At 41.0% G+C, this 21,378-nt stretch overlaps 1 protein-coding gene across 3 annotated transcripts in view; it reads right to left on the bottom strand.

Moving 5' to 3' along the window:
- The window catches only part of LOC119544953 (aldehyde oxidase), a 76,545-nt gene extending 56,205 nt beyond the window's left edge, over positions 1-20,340 (bottom strand). Inside the window, exons 1-16 of one of the 3 annotated variants that reach the window (XM_037850551.1) lie at positions 20,201-20,340; positions 19,926-20,079; positions 14,532-14,589; positions 12,465-12,561; positions 10,212-10,320; positions 9,496-9,622; positions 7,977-8,038; positions 7,010-7,099; positions 6,284-6,364; positions 5,548-5,692; positions 4,762-4,854; positions 4,501-4,652; positions 4,213-4,306; positions 3,193-3,302; positions 1,940-2,124; positions 820-982 (exon numbers count right to left, since the gene is read on the bottom strand). In XM_037850551.1, coding sequence (XP_037706479.1) covers positions 820-982; positions 1,940-2,124; positions 3,193-3,302; positions 4,213-4,306; positions 4,501-4,652; positions 4,762-4,854; positions 5,548-5,692; positions 6,284-6,364; positions 7,010-7,099; positions 7,977-8,038; positions 9,496-9,622; positions 10,212-10,320; positions 12,465-12,561; positions 14,532-14,589; positions 19,926-19,982 — 1,623 coding nt within the window. In that variant the 5' untranslated portion in view covers positions 19,983-20,079; positions 20,201-20,340. Of the gene's footprint in view, positions 1-819; positions 983-1,939; positions 2,125-3,192; positions 3,303-4,212; positions 4,307-4,500; positions 4,653-4,761; positions 4,855-5,547; positions 5,693-6,283; positions 6,365-7,009; positions 7,100-7,976; positions 8,039-9,495; positions 9,623-10,211; positions 10,360-12,464; positions 12,562-14,531; positions 14,590-19,925 lie in introns of those variants that run through there. The other 2 variants (XM_037850550.1, XM_037850552.1) reach the window with 2 other exon arrangements.
- Positions 20,341-21,378: the final 1,038 nt, after the last annotated feature.

Below are 21,378 nucleotides of genomic sequence, written 5' to 3'. Positions count from 1 at the left end.
TTCCACTCTAAAAAAAATTTGATACAACTCTTGGTTCTTAGTTGGTCTATAATGAGAAGATACTCGCAAAAGCAATAAGACAATTTTGTGTCTCTTATTTAAAGTGATCACACTAATATCTATACCACATGAAGAGTGTTCTTGGCTTCTAGTCTACTTTGGTCAGCTGATTGTAGCATGGGTAAGCAAGGTCAATATTGTTTAATATCCCTTTCGTCTAGCAAATTATTCAGAGAAATTCTGTTAGTAGTGTAACCACCCAGCCAACAATCTTATAACTCTAATCATCTGTTATAAAGACAAAAGAATACCTGGACTATAATTACTACTATTAGGACTGCTAAGAAGTTTTCATTACGTCCCTCTGAAGAGATCATATTAAGCCCCTTTCCTATAATGACCCATTTCACAAAAAGCATGTGGAGTGACTGCCATCTTCATACTAAAAGTGAGAGGAATGAAGCTGAACCCAGAGAGGAGAGTCAAAAGCGTGAAGGTAAACCTCAACAAGGTAAGGAAATGCTTTACTAGGGAAAATGTATTCAAATAACTAAGAATTTTTCTGCACACCATCTAGAAAAACAACAGGTCAGAAACAAAACTGAATGGTATAAAACAAAATCCTGCACAAGTCTGAGCTCTATACGCAATTCTTTCCCAAACTCACACCCCATCAACAAACATTCTGATGTTTGCCCAGCACGCCTGTAAATATTCTACCTACATTCTAGGCTACTTGGCAGGGCTTGTTTTCTGTACTTTGGCTGTCACTATAGCCCCCAGCACTGGGAAAGCTAATACATTGTCAGTTCTGTTTACCATCTTCTTCAAAATCTGTGACACTTCCAGGTAGAACTTGAAGAGGAAGCTGACGATGAGAGTCCTCTTGAATTCCACCCTCCCACCTGGGGCCGAGCCTGGGAGGGAGACTTCGTCCAGAACCAGCCTGCAGGCTGCATCCAGCATTTCTTCATTCCAGGGCCTGGGTGAGTCAACAGAGAAGACTTGCAGCCTGACAGAACTCATTACCTCCCAGGTTCCACCAACATGTAAGACAAACAATGATGGTCTCATGCAGGAAATAAGAGTACAAGCTACAGGATCAGCCAACACAACTTCAAGTCACAGCTCCACCACCCACAAGGTGTCTGAAAGGGCCTGGCCACTTCCTCATCTGCAAAAGGGGATCAGTAGTAGCACCCACCTCACAGGAAATAAATGACAACCTGTGGCAGCCCAGTGGTAACTGACCCTACATCACTAAAGTGCTTACTGAATGCTGGGCTCTGCTTTAAGCACCTTGTGTGTGTGCTCACTCATTTAACCCTCTCAACTGCTTTATGAGGAAGGTATGAGCTCCCTTTGACAGATGAGGAAACTTGAGGTACTGTGAGGGTAAGTAAGCTGACTGAGATCACTTAGTTACAAGAGGTCAAGCTGAGATTTGGACCCAGGTGGCCTGACTGACTCAAATTCATGTTCTTCCATTGCTCAGTATTACTTCTGAATGGTACCTGATATTTAGTAAATGCTCAAGAAACATTAGCTATTAGTATTACCTATAGAAATAAAAAGTGAGTCAAGCAAATGCATTTAGCAATTTCTTACAGAACAAACTCACATAATCTATTTTTCATCATGGGAATTTACTTTCCACAATAAAGAAAACACATTTTACTCATGTTGCTTACTCTGTCTGGGCACTATATCAGACTCTCTCTCCTTTGTTTCCACATATGTGCGCACACACATACACACACTATAATAACCACTGCGGGATTCACTAAAATCAAGACACATGGAAATATAATGACACAGAATCATGAAATCTTACTGGAACTGCATGCCATTAAATAGAAAGGTTCTAAGCATTTTTCTTCTGATAATTACATCTCACCGCAAAAAGACCTGCTTGTTTATTTGGTGTTTAAGGCCATACCTTCCGATGAGTTTCTGGCAGGAATTTATTGCACAGATGGTGGTTGGACCAACACCTCCATAGTAGATGGATAACTCTCTAATGATGCCTTCCCCGTCTCCAAAGAAGACTCTCATTCCAGAATTGACTATCGCTAGTGCATTCTGTTGCCGCTGGGCTTGTCGGAAGGCTGACACAAATTCCCACTGAAAGCAAAAGTTAAGTAGTACATGTAGACACACACTGAGTGCCATCTATGTGCTAGGCAGATTATGTCTGCTGCTTCTTTTGATCCTCCTCAAACCCTCCAAGGCCGGCTTGATTATTCCCATTTTACGGATGAAGAACCTAAGGCTCTGAGCAACCCAGCAAGTAGCTCAGGGTCAGGATTGAAATCAGGATTCAAATCCAACTCTGTCTGATTCCTAAATCCCTATTCGTTCCACTAAGTTCTACTGAAAATGTAGTGGGTTTTTAGCCTTTTTCCAAATTCCAAGACATAAGTAGAAGTATATTGTTTAAGTTTTATTTAGGAAAAAAGAGTTATGGGACAAAGACATTTTTAAAAATCTGTTAGATATATACATATGATGGAATATTACTCAGCCATAAGAAGGAATGAAGTTCTGATACATGATACAACATGCATGAACATATAAGACACTGTGCGGAGTGAAATAACCCAGACACAAACGACAAATATCATTTGATGTCACTTATGTGAAATACCTAGAATAGGTCAATTCATGAAGACAGAAAGTGGATTAGAGGCTACCAGAGATTGGGGAGAGGGGGGACTTGGGAGTTATTGTTTAATAGGTACAGAGGTGATGAAAAATTATGGAAATGGATAGTGGTAGTGGTTGTACAGCATTGTGAATATAATTAATGCCTCTGAATTGTTCACTTAAAAAGCTTAAAATGGCAAATTTTAAGTTATGTATATTTTACAACAGTTAAAGAATTAAAAATAAATTTATTAGTAACTTTAGAGTTTCAGAGAGGGAAAGAGAGAGAGACAGAGAAAGAGAGAGAGAGAGAGAGGGAAAGGTAGAAATAAAGGTCTCCTAATTCTAGAAACTATAGGGGAGTACTTAACACAAGAAAAAGGTAACTATTCACAATTCCTCTTAAGATAATGACTTCAAACTACTTCCTGAAATTGGGATTTATCTTCCCAGTAAACATGCAATCCTTTCTAAACCCACTATGTTTTGGAACAGACAAGCTGTAGGCTCACAGGTAAAACCAGGACACTGGAAGGACATTCTCACCTTCCTCGAGTAGGGGATGTTTACTGAGATCACGATTTCTTCAGGCTTAAGGTCTGCTTTGGGGCTCTTTCTGAGAAACTGCTCATTTAAAGGAATCTGCCGTTCTCCTTCTGTGAAAAGAAATCACACTTTCCTGGGAATCTGTTCTGTTTATCAAACAATCAAAAGACCAAAACTTGGGAAATAATTCTTCCAAAAACCCAAGGAAACTGCTTGCTTCGGGGAGGAAGTGGTCTTCCTGTGCTTAACAAATCTTTTGTCCTTTAAAGCATCTTCTAATGTACCTTCCAGTCTAGGGAACACTTTTCTTTTTTTTTTTTTTTGGCTTTGCTTGCTGGCTTATAAATAAAATTATCCAGCAGTGTAGGCTAGATTTTCAAATAGAACAGGACCTTAGTAATCATCTTCCTGAACAGCACAGTTTACTTTGAGCCTTATAAATAGGGAGTAGATATTAATATTCCTTTCAATATACTGGTCAAGTCATTCAACAAATGTTTATTGCTTAGAGCAAGGAACTATGCTAGGTACCAGACATACAAAGGCAACTAAACAAATGACCTTTAGTGAGTTTATAGACCAGTGAATTTCTGTCTTATTTATTTACCCTTTTTTTCCAGCATCCAAAGAACTTTTATACATAGATACTCAACATAGAATCAACGTATTGGGGGAGGAACCATTTAAAGCTATAACAAAGTATAATTTGGGCATAAAGGCGAAGAAGCTTTTGATGTCTATACTCATATCACAAAACCTGTTTCTCATTGTATGACTTTTAAAGACATGTTACTTAAATTGAAAACTCGGAATGCAAACCTTCCCCCTCAAGATGACACATGATCACAAAAAGAAAGAGATGAAGATACTGAGGTCATGTGGTATTAGGATCAGACTGACCAACTTTGCCAGCACAGAGAGGCAGAGAGTCACTTGCAAAATAAGACTTCCTGCCACCACAGAAAGAAGAAAGGACAGAAGAGCAGGTTTAGTCATCTCCAAGTAGGAGCTTCCACTTACCTTTGGAAAGCAAGTTGAGGGTACAATTGCTCACAGCCAGAAGAGGGTTCAAGTCTGAATCTAGGTGTCTGCTCATGATATGGCCACCTAAAGACTTTTTAAAAATTATGAGTTATTTTCTCCCCAGGAGTATAATTACCAAAAACAAAAAGTGTAAAATAAATGTTAAGCAAGGGATTGGAGAAGAATTCTTTTTGCCTATTCCAAAAGAGTGGCAATGTCATGATTCATAAGGAACAGTCACCCAGGGGACACACACCAGGGAGTTCACTGTCATCAAATACGCACAGCCATGCTTCTGATCTGTGACCCGGCCAGAGTTCCCAGATGCTTCAAGAGAGCACGGTGTGTCTGTGTCTTCTCTTCTGGGAGCTTCAGGATCACATCAGCCAGGATGTCCTTCACCTGAGCCAGGCTGAGGCCAGCACCTATGGTCAGCCCTGAAAGGAAGTCATTTGAAAATAATGCAATGTGATCACCACTGACCTCAAGATGTCTATTACATTAGAGCTACAAACAGGGGATCTTTATACTGAAATGAAAACTCACCATTATATGTATGGTTCACAAGACAAAGTTCTTCAATTCTATCAGGAGAAATAATAACTGGGTGAAAGACACCTTTAAATTTCACTTCAGGTCCTAAAGGATTTAGAAAGGAAAAAAAAAGACTAGGACTAAGGGGACAAATGACCTTTATAATTTTGAAATTGTGATTAAAATTGATGTCTTTAAATATATAAAAGCTTCATCTCTTTCAACTGGTCTGGGTATTGCCAAGTCACACACATAGTGAATACTGGATGGTTTGCATTAAACTTGGAGGAGTCTCTGGAATTGTCAGCCTTAAAACTTGGCTGTGTGGCATCTGCAAAAGTCTCTTCGGGAGGACTCTCAGGCTCCTCAGAGAGAGAGAGGCAGTCAAACAGAGCCTACACTGGGTACAACAAAAATCCTGTTCATACAGTTTAAGAAAAACATACACCAGCTACTGAGGCACCACCAAGAGAGGAATCAAAGAGCAATTTCAAATACAAGCCCCAGATCAAGCCCTAATGGAAAGGCAGGAGAGCTGTCACTGGAACCCCTGCTGCTGATTTGCTATGGAGTAAGCCTCTCAGACGAACTCTGTGCACTGCTCCCATGAGGGACAATAGGGATTTGTCTATTTAAAGGTAGTTAGATGGTCTCTTGAGCAATGCTGGGGAAGTTGAGTCTAAATGACTAAAAAAACTATTTCAGGCTGCTTTTCCAGAGAACATACAATATGTGAGGTTTTCCCCCAAAGCCATTTTCCTCAGTTTCCCCCATAAGAAGACCCTGGGTTCTACTTACCCACAGAGGTATTCCCCATGACAATAGGAGCCTGGGGATACTTGACTTTAGCTTCTAGAAGTTCCTTCAGGCTCACTGGAGAAATCCACTTCATTCTATCTCCACCAAAAACCCTGGTCCTCTGTGGTTGTTTCTCAGCCATCATCTATTTCAAAAGTAATAGGGATTCAAGATCACCTGTGCCAACATTTCCACCTGCTTCTGCTCTATCTTTGTGGGAATACAGAAAGGAAATACAGATCTTTTCAAAAAAGTGGTGGGGGGACATAAAAGTAGAGTTTGACTAGGAATCAGAGTTCAGTATGAAAGTGTGACAAGATTTTACTCCTTCTGGGACCATACCCATATATCTTCTCTTCATTGATGTGATATCTCAAAGGAATTCATTTTAATGTTTAAAAATATTTTAACAGGTTTCATTTTGTCAAATCGTTCTATGGAAGAACAGTAGAAATAGAAAACAGTCTACATCTACAAATGTTGGTATGTCATTTCATGACATTTTTAATAGATCCTATCTTCTGCTTCTTACAGTCAACTCAACTGTCCCTCGTGGTGACTCCCCCTTCATCCCCCCACCTCTGCCTGGGTCCCATTCTCTTTCAACCTTGGGCTAACAATGACAGATGAGTATTACTTATTTGCCAATCAGCTCTTGAGGGGATCCATAAGCAAAAACCTTTCCCGACATTTCACCCTGAATTCCTCTAGGATAGCCCAACACTGCCTTAATTACCATTAGCTCTGGAGGAAATATCAATTCCTGGGTTGGGTCCAATGGCAGAAACTCCTCTTCTGAGAAGAGTTTTGCACTTGTCTGAAAAAGAGAAAGTACCAAAGTTATTGTCATCAGGTAACTACTTTAAATTCCTTGTAGAATGAGGTAGGAGGAGGACAGACATGCAGTCAGAGCAAGCAGACAGACAAGCAAGCAGATGACCAGTCACAATCCCCGGGCTCTGGTCATGTCACGTGCTCTGACACACTCCTGGTCTGTGTATAGCAGCTCAGTGCAGATGTCAGTGGGCCTCCCTGCACATCCTCTGTGCCGGCTGGGGACACTAGAGGAGGCAGGCTGTGGCACCCAGCACAGCCGAGAACAAGAACATTTCCTGAAATGCTACCTATCCTCTCACTACTCCCTCTGCCTGCTCTTCCACTTCCCTGACATCTCCACTTCAAATTCTGGCACTTGAAAAAGGACTTCAACAGGCTTGTTTAAACAAAGGCACTCTAAGAGATCAGAGTGTTTGCTCTCCCATAGACAGCTGTATTTGAACAGGAGTAATAACTGCAATGAGGGACATGTTGCTAGGATAGAAACTTTTTTGGTAGAGGTGAAGTGAGACTGAGAGAGGGGACATGTTGACATACCTCAAATTAACCAACTTGGGCAATCATTTCTTCTTTCTAAGAGTACAGGTTTACCGAGAAACTTAACAAAAATTTATATTTCACTGACCTTATCTTCTTCCTCAAATCCTGGTAATCCATTTATTCCTTGATCCAAACAGCAAATCCCATTTTCTTTACTTTGACAGCAGCCAGTAGTCTAGGGAGTGAAAGAAGTAAAAAACAAAAACGAAAATTTACTGCTGATTCTGGGAAGTATTAAACAAAGTGTGTGACTGCCAGTTGAAACATAATACAAATCAATATTGTCAGATGTCATGAAAGAAAGCCATTTGTACTAATACCCAAACTAACTTCTAATAAAAAATATGAGCTTATAAGAAATTTTGAATACTAGTGATCATTAAATAAGTTAAACTACAAAAAGATCTTAAAACAGAGCCTGACACTGCTATACATATCAACAGTTACTAATTGTTAACATTTACTATTTCAGATATTAAATATTTTAAATAAATATTAACAAGTATTATTATTACCACCCTTTTCTGCTCCATAATGTGATGAGTTCATAGTTGAACTACCAAAGGGCAAGCTTATGTCCCTCATTTTTAAAGTTGTTTGTTCATTCATTCATCAACAAATATTTATTGGGTGGCCACTCAACAAAGCATGGTGACCAGCCCTGGAGAAACATGGCCTCTGCTGTAGAGATGCCCATAGTCCAATAAAGAGACAGAAGAGCAATCAAGCAACTACATATGCCACACCCTGACCAACACTGTGAAGGGGCACGCACAGAGGCTCCAGGCACACTAGGGAAGGGGACCCAACCCAGATGAACGGGTCAGGAGAGACCCCTTGGACTCAGTGACCTGGAGCTGATGTCAAAGTGCTTTGGTGCTCATGATGTAACTATGGGCAAACTCAATGCATGAGGGTAAGTACCCTAGCCAAGACCAAATAACAAACAGCAATTACAGACTTTGAGATAAGAAGCAGCCCTGTATTAGTAACCATGCTCATTCCCTCACATCTGACAACTCCTACTCAAGAACGTGTTGATTTCTACTTACTTTACAGAAAGTCTTACACGCATCTATTATGGGCCTGTATCCAGTGCAACGACACAGGTTACCTGAAAGGGAAAATCCCAGCTCTGTTAATCAAGTAACCTAGGTAGAGGCACAATCTGCCAAATGCATATTGGAAATAGGACCCCATCCTAGAAGGAAACTCAATTTGATATTTTGGTCTACCTAATATACAAATCCAGATTTTTCCATCTGTGATTTAGGAGATTTGGTTGTGAGTCTGAGATAGCTCTCGGTACTTTGTCAACAGTTTTTGTATCCTCTGCTTGTGACAGGTGCTCAAAGAACACACTGATTTCAAGCCCAAAACTCTTCGCCTATAATCATATTCAAGAGCTAAACTTGAAGTTGATAGAACAAAGATATTGCAGAGCAACAATGATATTTATTACACTTTGGAAGCAACTGGGCTCACTGCTTCACAATAAATCACTAAGCCAGTGTTTTTCTCACAATGGTCCATGCCCTGTTCCATGCCCCACCCCCCAACCTCCACAATGGAATCATCTGGGGTCTTATTTCATAAAAACAGATCCACTGAGTCAAGATCTCTGGAAGTTAGTTCCAGGAATCTGAATTCTTTACAAATTCCCCACATATGTCTTAAGCACACTAAAATTTGAGAATCCCTTGCCAATTTTTCACATTATAAATAGCCACAAAATCGAATGATATGATGACATCTAAAGGAAATCAGGCAGAAGACAGTTTATGCAGTGTTTCTCTCCTTTCACTTCCATTTGTTCAGATTCTCCCTGGAACGCTTTTGTAGAGGAACCACCCATATGAGCTTTATCCTCCTGTTCTTTCAGCAGGAAAAAAGGGGTCCTCAGGGGGAGGAGACAAAGACAAGTAGAGCCATGGAGAATTTTGCAGGAAACAGAAATTGGGGAGGCCATTATTTTTTAAAATTGTTTAGACTCCTTTTAATGAAGATCCCAGCCTCCCACCCACTGAGCTCTTGAACTTGGTGAATAGCTCTAGAGTAGATAAAAACACTTCTTTGAAGTAAGTATCGCCAGACGCTCTAAATCTCTTTGCCTTTATGCTCTATTCATCAAGTAGCCTTCTGATATTTAACAAGGTGGGCCAGCCTGCAGAGATAACTGGACTCTTTCCAAGGTTAAATGAATAAACAGACTTTTGACTGATCATAAAAACAAGCAAACAATAAAAAAGGGAGGGAGACTCTTTTAAATTAAGATATACTTAAGAGATATATCAGCTTATTGCAATGTGTCCTTTGAATCCTGATTTGAACAAATCAACTCCTCCACTTACTGATGGCATAACAATTAGTAAATTACTCTCTCAAACTTCAGTTTCCCCATCTGTAAAATGGGTGTAATAGCAATGCCTATCTTATAAAATTATTCTGAGGATTAAATGAGATAATCTGCATTCAGTATTTAACACAGTAGGTGGCACATGGTAGGTGCCCCAAATTACCTATCATTTTCATTATTACTCAAAAATACAAGTACCCACACATAGAACCTACCACCAAGGGCATCAGTTAACTGATCCAGAGAGGGCTCCGGGTGGTTCCTCAGCAGTGTGTAGATGGACATCACCATCCCAGGGCTGCAGAATCCACACTGGGTTCCGTGACACTTGGCAATCCTCTCCTGGAAGCACAGAAAGGTTAAAAATGCAGAATCTTGGGCTCCATCCCAGAACTACTTAATCAGAATCTGCATTTTAACAAGATCCCTAAGTGATTCCTTAGGAGAAGAGCCCCAAAATTCATGGGCAACTCCTATTCTCTGTCTTCTGACCAAGCCGTAAATTTAACAAATCTTTTTGGTAGCTGATATATTTTTTTAAATTCAGGTTTAAAATCATCTTTTTTCCCACTTTAAAAAACAACAACAAAACTAAATGCCTGAATGCACATGAGTCCCATTTCTTTGTGAGTTTAGAAGGCATAAGATGGACAGGTACCATCTAAAAGGAACATACAGAACAAACCCGATAATATCAGGGTTTTCCTAAAAAAGGAAAAATTCCAGTCTCTTAAGAATATCTTTCCAAGAAGCAGTCACAAAACCCCACAGGCCCCAGGTTTCACTCCTAGTCCCCAGCTCCGTTTCATCTGTTGGCGGTCTCCAAGCAGTCGGGCCCAGCAGCTCTACTCTATTAGTCATTAGTCAGAGGCTCCTTCTATGATTAGTGGTTTCAAAGCACAGAAATCCTAGCAGAAGTGGCAGCCCTCACCTGAACAGGATGAATCCTGGTGCGGGTGCTCCCTATGCCTTCGACTGTGGTGACGGCAGCACCGTACAGAGAACAGATGGGGAGCAGGCAGGCGTTGGCTGGATAATGTCTTCAGGGTGCAAAAGAGAAGCAAAAGTCACCGTCTATCCTGTGGGAGAGGGGACTGAGCATTTACTGAGCACCTACCATGTGGCAGGTGCTCATAATGTCTCCAGGCTTTGCACATACATTTCGTCCTTAGCCTGTGCCCATTCTACAGATATGGAAACTGAGGAGAAGAGTGATTTGCCAAGGTGACAGCTACGACAGTGGCAGAGACGGGATTCAAATGAATCATCCTAATTCTAATTCCAGAACAGTTTCCACATACTTTCACTGTTTTATCCCTTGAATGAGGCTGGCATTCCCTACTCACATAGTGACCTCCCACACACCTATGAAGCTTATTCTAGCCTCCGGGTAGAAGTGGGCTGCAGTGAATTTGATTTTGTGCTTCTGAAGAAGTGGTCACTGGGATACAAAACTCCTTAATCCCATAACCCACTGCTAGAAAATATCCAACTCAAAATGACTCCTAAAATGTTCTCATTCACTAGACAGGACTACAAATGACCAATAAATGCATGAAACAAATGTTCACCCTCACAAATAATCAAGAGAGATATAATTTAAGCAACGAAAAACATCGTTCCTACCAAAGAAAATGGCAAAGGTTTTTTTAAAAATTTTAATATCCATCATTAGCAAAGGGTGGGAAAATGAGACTTAGGTACTGCTGGCAAGAATATAGGGTGGTAGAGCTCTTCTGGGAGATATCTCATTAGAAGCAACAAAAACCTTTAAAATGCATACAGTCTTTTTACCCTGCAATGCTCTCTCTATGGGTATATCATAAGAAAAGAGTCATAAACACAGATCTATTTATAAGAATGTTCATGGATGCATTGCTTATAATAATGAAAAATGAAAAATTGTGTAAGATACCACTATTTGGGGATTGGTTTGGATACACCCAAACAATGGAAAAGACACAATCATTAAAGTTATATTCAATACTTAGAAAAGATATGAGAAACTAAGCAAAATTTGTAGCATTCTAAACAGTACGTACAATATGATTCCATATGTATATGAACAAGAGAAACATTATAAAGATAGTATTTATTTATAAACAAATATAAATATTATTGTCTATTATGTGCCAGGCAAAGTTCCAGGGGCTAGGATCCATTGGTGAACAAGACAGATAAAATCCCTCCCCTTAGAGGGTGTATATTTTCGTAGAGGGAAGAATGACATATATAAATACATATATAAATACATATGTAAGTTGAAATGGTGAGAACTGCTATGAATGAATTAATATAGGCTTAAGGAATAATGTTTCTTAGGTAAGCTGGGCACTGTTGTTTAGCAGGTAATCAGGGAAGGCTAAGAATGTGAGATTTTACTGAAATCTGAAGATTTGAAGGAGCCAGCAATGAAAAGTTATGGGGGCATAAACATTTCAAGCAGAGGGAGGGATCTCTCAGAGTTCACATATCAGGGGGCTTGGCTGTGGAATACAGGCAGATCTCTGAAACACTGCTAGTGCTCAGATATTTAGCCCTCATCTGAGATCAGTGGAATGATATAAAATGGTTTAATATATACATAACTGGAATCTCAGAAGAAGAGGGGAGAAAGAGAGTGGCACATAAATATTTGAAGAGATAATGGCTTGAGAAGTGTCCAGCGCTAATAAGCCATCAACCCACAGATCTAAGAAGCTTGGCAAACCTGAAGAAGGATGAATGCCAAGGATAAGGAAAAGATCTTCAATGGAATGGGAAAGCATCGGTGATTTTAAAGCAGGAGAGTGGTACGATCTGATTGATACTCGAAACAGATCTCTCTGGCTAATTTCTGGAGAATGCACTATTTGTAGGCAAGGGTGGGAGCAAGGAGATCAGTTAGTAAGCTGATAAGAGCATGATGATAGCATTCTCCTTCACTGTCTTTCCTCCCCAGACAGCACAGAAAGTCATGCAACCTTTGACAGGTAATTTTTGACCATAAGTGACCCCTATTGACAGAACATTTTTTTCTAACCCATTTATATTCCTGGGACCAAATCTGTCTTGTTCATCATTGTACTTCAGTGTCTAGTACATTTCCTGCTATGTAATAGGTGCTCAAAAGATATTTACCAGATAAAGGAACAAAGGTCAAAGCAATGAAAATTCAACTAAATCTGACTTTGCTGCAAGGTACCTTATCTTCTTGGTGACGGGGTTATATCGTGATATCATCACTGTACAGGCACCACAGCCGCCTCCTCCACAGCCATACTTAGTTCCTGTGAGTCGGACTGAAATAAGCAAAGTTAAAGAGAATGTGTTTTCCATGATTCTCATTCTGGAATAGCCCTGAGCTTAGGAAACAGCACCAACCCAGGCTGTTAAATGTATGGTTTCAGTTCAATACATATTAATCAAATGATGCATATATGTCATAGCTTCAATTATTTTGAATATTACAAATTAGTCATTTCCATTTGTGTGTTAAATCTAGCTCTTCTGTTTCAAAACAACTGGACTTCAGTTTGCCAAAAGGCCAAACTTAAAAAAAAAACAGAGAAGGGCCTAAATGTATAAGGGCTTGAGTATTTGAAGGTCTGAGTACATTGTACATTTGTTTTCAGCTTTATGTATGTGTTTGATGACATACAAAGTCAAAGTCAAATTATAAATAATTCTTGGAATATTTGTGTCATATTAGCCATATTTCTCTGCCTTTTTATGGCAGAAACTGCTATTTGTTCCCCAATATCTTTTCTCTCATTCTTTCTTAGTAATAGGAACTCCAATTTTTAGCCCCACACATGGCTACCCAGAATTTGAAAAATTCATTTTCCAGCTTACTTTGCTGGGATAATTAATAATTCTGACCAATGAGATGCAAGTGTAAGTGTCATGTATGTCTTCCAGAAGGGAAGTGTCTGTTAAAAGTAGGGCAGTGCCCACTTCTTCATCCCTTCTTGCAACCTGCAGGAATTCAGATATGATGGCTGGAAATCAAGCAGCCATCTTTGACCATGAGGAGAAAACTACATGCTGAAGACGGTGAAGTAACAAGACGTAAGGAGCTTGGTTCCCTGATCACTCTGTGATACTAATTCACCAGCCCCGGTCTACCCCCTTCAGGCTTCCTCTATGACAGTATGACAGCCGTGAGAAAATGCCTCGCAGATCTCCTACTACAGGGAGGGTAACTGACTGAGGGACTCAGCTGCTGTGCTTTGAAATCTACTGCCCAGGTTACATTAAGGACACACCTCCCGTGGTCTGCTTCCTGCCCAGTGCTGTGGAGAGACTTGGGACTCCTTGTGGACCACCCTCAATGGCTTTGCTGAACCCTCCTTAGACTGTACTCCACCTTCTCTCCCTCTCTCCTTCACTTGGGGTCGGGCTTGCCCTGCGGTCAGCTCCCTAAGCCTCCTCCGACTCATACCCTATTTCCTTTCACACAGACATTTCTCCTAATAAAACCCTTGCACATTTAATCTTCTAATGTCTATCTTGTTTATTGTTATTTGAGGTTTTCTGTCACTCATGAGTAATAAGGAAGCCAGAGTTCCTTGTTTTTACATCCAAAGATCTTGAATAACTTTCAGCAATAAACTCACATGTCTGACAAGTACTGATGCTTTTTGAGTTATGTACTCTTTTGGAAATTTTATTCTCCCCAGGAAAAAAAAACCACAAACGCCAATTATCACAAAATTTTACAGATAATTTAATAGGGCTTAAAGACCTCTGGAAGCCTACTGGAGTTCCAGCACAGCAGGTTAGGAATCTGTTCCATTGATGACTTGTATTTAGAAAGTTTTTTCAGGGAGCAATTTCAAGGTTATTTTCTCCATTTTTCTTTCACTTTCATGTCAAGAGATTTCTCTGCCCTTTTTTTCTCATGGGCTTGACGATTAGTCCTTAGAATGAGTGTAAATATAGTGACTCTTAGTTCTAAAAGATGCTTAATTAATCTCTTTTAACATCCATTGCTTTAATTCTCATCACTACTTTCTCCATTTTATACCATCTATTTAGTGCCAAAACAGAAGAGTTTAAAGAATTTCTTTCTTCTGACAGCCACAATTGTGCATTGCCTACACTAAACTTCAGTACTTTCTCAAAGAACATATGACTATAATAGTATATATTACAGGAAATATGTCTCTGTATGGTTCCAAAAAGATATTTGAAAATATCATCTCTACAAAATGACACATCAGATATATACACACACAGACACACACATTCAGTGCAAAGAAAAGGATACGCTTTTTCCTCAGATATGGTAACAGCATCACTTCAGGATCGGCGTTCTTCTCTATCACCTTCGCCAGAGGGAAAAATAAAGAGTTATGCAGACAAATTGAGAGAGCTAGTGTGACATTCATATTGGTAGTCTCATGTTATTTTGAGGAAAATGCACATGAATTAATACTTCTACTCATATTTCAACCTAATTTAACATTTATGGAATATCTATGTTACACAAATCACCTTTCTTAAGTTCAAAGTCTAGATCATGAGCCCCACCGCCTCTGTGCCGCTGTCCTTGGTCTGGTAATCACTGTTCTTCAAGGAAGCAATTGTCTCTGCTAAAAGGAAAACTGGTGACTCCTGTCCAGCTTCTCCTAAGCAATGCTAAAGCAGGTGAGGGAAAAGACATAAGTAGGAAAGAATGGAGGAGAAAGAGAGAGAGAAGCTGATGGACTGGAATAGCCTCCGAGAAATTGAAACAGCTTAAAAAAAAATACCTTTATCATGTTCAAATAAGATAGTAATCAACTATGGTCCCCAAATCAAAGAACTGAAGGATGCCAAATGATGCAAAGCTGTGCAAGCAAGGACCCTCCAGAGCAATTCTGCGTGGGCAGCCTAGCAGTACAGCCATAGGACAGCAGCGCCTGAGAGATGGCACGGAGGAAATTTCATGCTTGGTTATGTTTTCCAAAGTCATCATGTTTATTTAAAATTTTGCTGTTTCTTCTACACCATAAAACAAATAGAAGTATGATTTGCTTCACAATTTCAGAAGCCAAATGCATCTTTCATCATGTTATGCTTATTGTATGCCTGGCTCCTCCTCAATTCTAAGTGGCCATCTGCCCGGCAATGTGAGGGACATGCCAATTACCAAAGTCTGAGCTTTGCCTAGAGGATGCTGCAATCTACTGAGATGTGATTGTGTGTGTGTGTCCATGTGTGTGCTGCAATATAAGGAAAAATGTGGAGCACCCCACACCAAACAACCCCAAACTCAACTACCCTCAAATGAAACTCTTGATTTTATTCCCCAGACTTATTCCTTCCCTTCTTTCTCCTAACTGGTTGAGTAGCCTCACCAACTACTACGTCATGTAAGCTTCAAAGCCTGAGCTATTTTCAACTTTTTCTTTCTTTCAGTCTACCACGATCAATGTCACCAAGTTTTGCCATTTACACTTCCAAAATGATTCTCTAAACACCCTTCATTCTTACGGACACTACCCAGAATTAAACCTTATCATCTCTTGCTGAAACTATTACAATAGCTGCCAAACAAGTCTCCCTGTCTCCACTCTCAGCACCCTCCATCTCACCTCTTACACCACTGCTGGAGTAACTGCTCTCAAATCCAAGTCTGCTCATCCCCAGTGCCTGCCTAAAAATCTGACTGCTGAACTGTCATTCTGGGAATTCCTGAATTACCTGGGGTGCTTCTTAAACTGAAGCCCTAATGAATCAGATTTTCTGGCAAAGGAAACCAGGAATTTTGCATCTTTAAATAAATCTTATGAAAATTAGTAGCCAAGAATCCCTGGAGTACCCAGAAGAAGTTCAACTCCTTGGCATAGACTACAAGCCCTCTTTGATAAACTGCCCTGATCATCCTGGGCCACCCCATCCATGTATCTTTCACTCCAGCCACATGGGCGAATGGTCAGGTCCCAGCAGCACAAGGCCTTTTACCTTTCAGTGCATATGCACGTGGGTTCCTTCTGCCTGAAAGGCCTCCCTCTCTTGTCCATGTGGTACCCTGCTCTAATGTGCTCTCCTATGGGGAGACCCTCTTCCTAAGATACCCTTCTCCACTCCATGCCCTATTCCAAGTAGCCATACTTCTCTATGTTCCCACAACCATTGTCCACACCTCTCTGATAGCACCTCTAATTATAGCATCGTAATTATTTGGGTATGTATCAGCCTCTCCTGATTCTGAGAAATACCACTGTTGTTGAGACACCACTTTCTGTTGTTCTTCTTTGTGTCAAACATTAAGCTAAGTGCTGGGAATATATTACAGGGACACAACAAATGTGAATTAAATGAATGCCATCAACACGAAATGTACAATTTCCTATGAGAACAAAGAGGAAGGGATGATTTCTAATGACTGGGACTGACATCTAAATAGAAGTAAAAAACAGAGAAATCTTCAGTGACAGATGCTGTTGGTTGTCTATTCCCTCATGTATTCTCCCTTTCTTCCTTCCTGCTACCAGGAATGGGGACGTAATGGTTAGAGCTTCAGCAACCATCTTAGGCCATAAGGCAACACTTTAATGGTAGCAGAGGAGAACACTGGGTCACAGATGATATCATGAAGCTTTTACATCAACCCCACAATGTCAATGCCCAGATACTCTGTACATAAAAGAAAAAATGGCTTGTATCTTTTTTGAACCACTGTTAGTTGGGATTTTATACCATTTGCAGCTGAAATTATTCCTAATTGATATTCATGATGACAAATCCCAGAAGCCCGACTTTAATGGAGAGTCAGGATCTGGGTAGCCGAGATAGTGAAGAATAACATTTTCGGCTTGAGGAATATTTATGTATTTGGGAAAGGAATAAACAGAAGGAAGCAAACCTTGCTTGTTTGGTTATTTGTTCCAGAAGGTGCTTCAAGAGATTGGAGTCTGGCTCAAACTGCAAGTAGCTTGAAATGTGTTTATTTTTCTTGACTTGGTGGGTGACATAGTTGGAGGAGGGTACTGGGAGCAGCGATCTAGCATGCAACCTGTATTGGAAGCTTTTGGAGGGACACAGGGAGGTCAGTATGAAGATGGTGGCTGGGGGACAAGGTGGGGAGTAGGGAACAGAGTTATTCTCACTGACTCTGGTTTGGGGAGATGATGCCAATTCTTGGGTCAGGCCCTTGCATGTACTTGTTTCAGTACAGCTCTGGGTGTTCAAGGCACAGTCTACACCTTTGCATATCCCTGGGCTGCTTTGGGAAATTTCAAGTTCATATTGCACAAGGTTGAGAAACCACTTTCCTCTGGGCAGGGCTGGTGAATAGGGCCTGAAGGTGGGGATGGGGGCTCCGCTCTGCCAGACCTAATGCAGAGATGGAAAGAAGAAAGATAGGGAAGAGGGAAAAGGGGGTGAAAGGAAGGACGTTAAGGAAGGGAGAGAGGAAAGTGTAAAAGAATGAAGCTGGGAGGCAGAGGGAGAGAGACAAAAGATGTGCATTCCACGGAAAATGGCCGGTAGAGACGAACAATCCACAGTGGCCTCAGGGTGGAGGAGCCAGAGAGGAGAGTTGGTGAGTTGACCTCCTTCAGGTGACTTTAAAATTCATTTTGATTTTTGGTTCTTCCTGCCTAAGCTGTGTCCACCTCTGTCATTTTTCTTTGAATCATTCCAGCCCTTCTAGCCGTCCAGAAATTTCCTCTCACCACTGCAAACCAAGGACCCCAGGAAACAATAAGCCAATGGACAGCTCCTTCCAGATTCCTGCACTAATACCAAGATCCTAATGTTTATTAAGCAAATAATGTGTGATGATTACTTCATGACACCTTGAACCCCTCCTGTCAGGTTCTGGCCCTACGCATGTAACAGATTATTTTTCAGCCCAGGTGCTAACCATCATCTCCACACATGAAGCACTTACCGTGTACCAAGCATCTCCCTCAGCCCTCTTCATGGAATTTCGTCTTCACCCCAATGCCATGGGAGAAGGTATTACTATTAGCCCCATTTTGCAGAGGGGAAAACTGAGGCCTGGAGGTATTATGCAACTTGCCAAAAGCCGCAGAGCTGCTGAGTGGCAGAGCAGACAGGGCAGGATTGAAACCCATGCCTGTCCGCCTCCAAAGCCCACACTCTTAATCTCTATGCCTCACTGCCTCCTGCCTCATGGAATGACATGCTTCATTCAGTCCCTGTGTTGAGGTTAGAGAGTAGGAGTCTGTGCTGTACTTTATTTATGGGCGCCTTCTCCATCAACTCCATGCTAAATGAGTCCTCTGTTTTTCTCGGGTCCCTCATGGAACAAATGACTCTCAAAATCTCTCTGCAACCTGGTCCCTGGCCAAGTGGCAGTGACCTTCCTTCCGATGGTCTTAGTTCCTGCCTGATGATCCCTTTCAGTGACCTAAGGGGATTTTGCACAGACCAGAAGTGCCATGTCAGCTAGAGTCTCCCAAATGACTTCTAAGTTTCCTTTTCAAAAGCAAATTTTTATTCCCAGAGGTCATGTTTTGTCCTCAAGACCGTACTTCACAGATGGTTTCTCCCTCCCAATTTTCTGAACAGTCTCTCACCCTCTGAACCAGAAACTTTACTTTAATCCAAACATGTAGCCATAAGGCTCTTTTTGCAGCATTGAAGCATACACCTAACAGAATTTAGAAAGGAGGGGAAGAGAAAGAATGACAGGATTTCTTTTAACCAGGTAACTGCAAAACTGAATCAACATCTCCCGAGTGTACTTTATAAAAGAGCCATCAAAAAATCAGGACCACAGACAAGAACTTGCAAATCTATTTTTACATGATGTATTTTAAAAATCAACAGAGAAAAAACACTAGCCATTATTTCCAAAATCTGTGGTTCACTTGTGAGCAGTAGAGGGAGGAGGGGAGAGTGGGAGACTTTAGACCCCTGTTACCCATTTAAGCAAAACCCTTACCATGGCATACAAAGCCCTAGTACACTCAGGCCCCTGGCTCATCTCAAGCCCCTCACTCCCTGTGCTCTAGCCCCACCCACTTTCTTGCTATCCTCTAAGCAACATTCCCTTTGCCTGGGACATTCTTCTTCCAGATAATTGCATCCCTGCTTTCTCACTTCATCCTGGTCACCACTCAAATGTCATCCTCGCAGAGAGCCCTTGCCTGAACTTATTCACCTCATCTAAAGTAGGAGCCTTCTCCTCTCTCCGGCCACTCTGCTTTATCTTTTATTCTAGCACTTATCACTACCTGACATTAGGCATGTGCACATTTATTGACATGTTTATTGCCTGTTCTGTGCTCTTGATTATCTTCTGTGCTTGGTACATTGCCTGGCATGGAGAAGGCCCTCAACAAAGAAAGAGATTGCATGCTCATAACCACTCTATAAAGGAAGTCTTATCAGAGGAACTGAGCCACTGAGAAGTCAGTTTGTTCCAATAAAAGTTAGAACTGGATTTGAATCCTTGTTTGTCTAAAAATAATCAGCCGGTGGGCCTTGGAAGAAGACGAAAAGGGAACATCAGGAAGGTGAGGGTCCAAAGATCTAAAGAAGTCCCTGAAAACACATCCTTTACCTGCCCTCGGGGGTGGAGGTGGGAATGCAAAGGCAAACCTGCTTCCAAACCAAAAAGCCCAGCTGTGTGAATTAGTGCCACAGGCACCACAAGATGAAGGAGAAGGGCCCCTCCTCCCGGCGGCCCCGCGGGCGCGCTCACCTTGTGGCCGTTCACGTAGAAGAGCAGCTCCGTCGCGGCGTGCACTGCCTCAGCCATGCTGGAGCGGGTCTGCGCGGGTCAGACTGCGGGGCTCGGGGAGACCGAGAAGTCCCCTGAGAGGAGGCGGCGCTTCCCAGAAGTCGCCGCGCGGCGCCTAAAGGGCGAGTAGGTCGGGGATTGCGAGAGCCTCAAGTGCAGCCAACAACCCCGATGAAGAAAGACGTGGTTATGATCTAACGTTCAGTGAACTTGTTTGCAGGAAAAACTCTACTTACGCGGACGCCTCTAGAACGCTCTCTGGACTGAAATCATTCGGCGAAGACCCCTTCATTTCCCCTTCTGAGGCACTCAGCATCTGTTCACACTCGCTTGGTTCTTAGTCCTATAAGGTCCAGTGGTGTCTCTGGCCGTCTTATATAATCGAGGTGGCTTCCCCGTTAGATTTTAAGTCTCGGAGGGTTGGGAACAGCTTGTACCTCCCCTAGGACTAGGCGTGCTGCATTCCAGTGCTCAGCAAACACACTGCAACGGCCCGCAGAAGAACGTAAGGACAGCAAATGGTTTTAGAACTTTATCTTACAGCTTTAGAAGTAATTATTCAAGTTTCCTTTTAAAATCAAGAAGGAACTCTTAGAGATAAACTTTAAAAACAAGTCTTATCACTTCACAGTTTACCCAGATATCAAGAAAGTTTATCCAGTAAATATCAACAGATATGTAGACTATCTTGGAAAACTTTTATATAAATAAAATTTGGAAAAGACCGAAAAATGTGGAAATGAAAATTAGCCGTAAGCCCACACTTTAGAATTTACCACTAACTTTTCGGGTGTGTCTTTCCTTCAAAAAAATCTGCACTCTTAACGTCTTATAAAAACTCAAATGGGATTAAACTTATTTTTGTAGACCTTTTTTCACTTACACCTAAAACACTTTCCCTTGTCATTCTATGTAAAGACAAAAATTTTATTCTGAAAATCTCCAGTATTGGTGCATAAAAGCGAAGAACACAACTAGTAGCCCATCCTCCTCGCTGAGCTTTAATAATGATCAACATACTTGCCATACTCTTACTTTTTAGAGTATTTTAAAGCCAATCCCAGATACATTATTTTACCCCTAAATATTTTAGTATAAATTTTTTGAATTCATATCTATTGAGATATATTCACATATCATGCAGTCATACAAAACAAAGCTTACATTCAATTGTTTACAATATCGTTATATAGTGCATTCATCACGAAAATTAATTTTTGACATTTTCATTACCACACACACAAAAATAATAAGAATAAAAATTAAAGTGAAAAGGAACAATTAAAGTAAAAAAGAACACTGGGTCCTCCCCCTTTTTTTTCCTTCCCCCATTTTTCTAATCATCCATCCATAAATGAGACAAAGGGGAGTATAGTCCATATAGCTTTCCCAATCACATTGTCACCCCTCTTAA

The sequence above is a fragment of the Choloepus didactylus genome, chromosome 9 (assembly GCF_015220235.1).
Source record: "Choloepus didactylus isolate mChoDid1 chromosome 9, mChoDid1.pri, whole genome shotgun sequence".
NCBI classification, from domain to species: domain Eukaryota; kingdom Metazoa; phylum Chordata; class Mammalia; order Pilosa; family Megalonychidae; genus Choloepus; species Choloepus didactylus.
The sequence above is the reverse complement of the archived record's forward strand: the minus strand, read 5'-3'. Positions and strand labels throughout refer to the sequence as shown.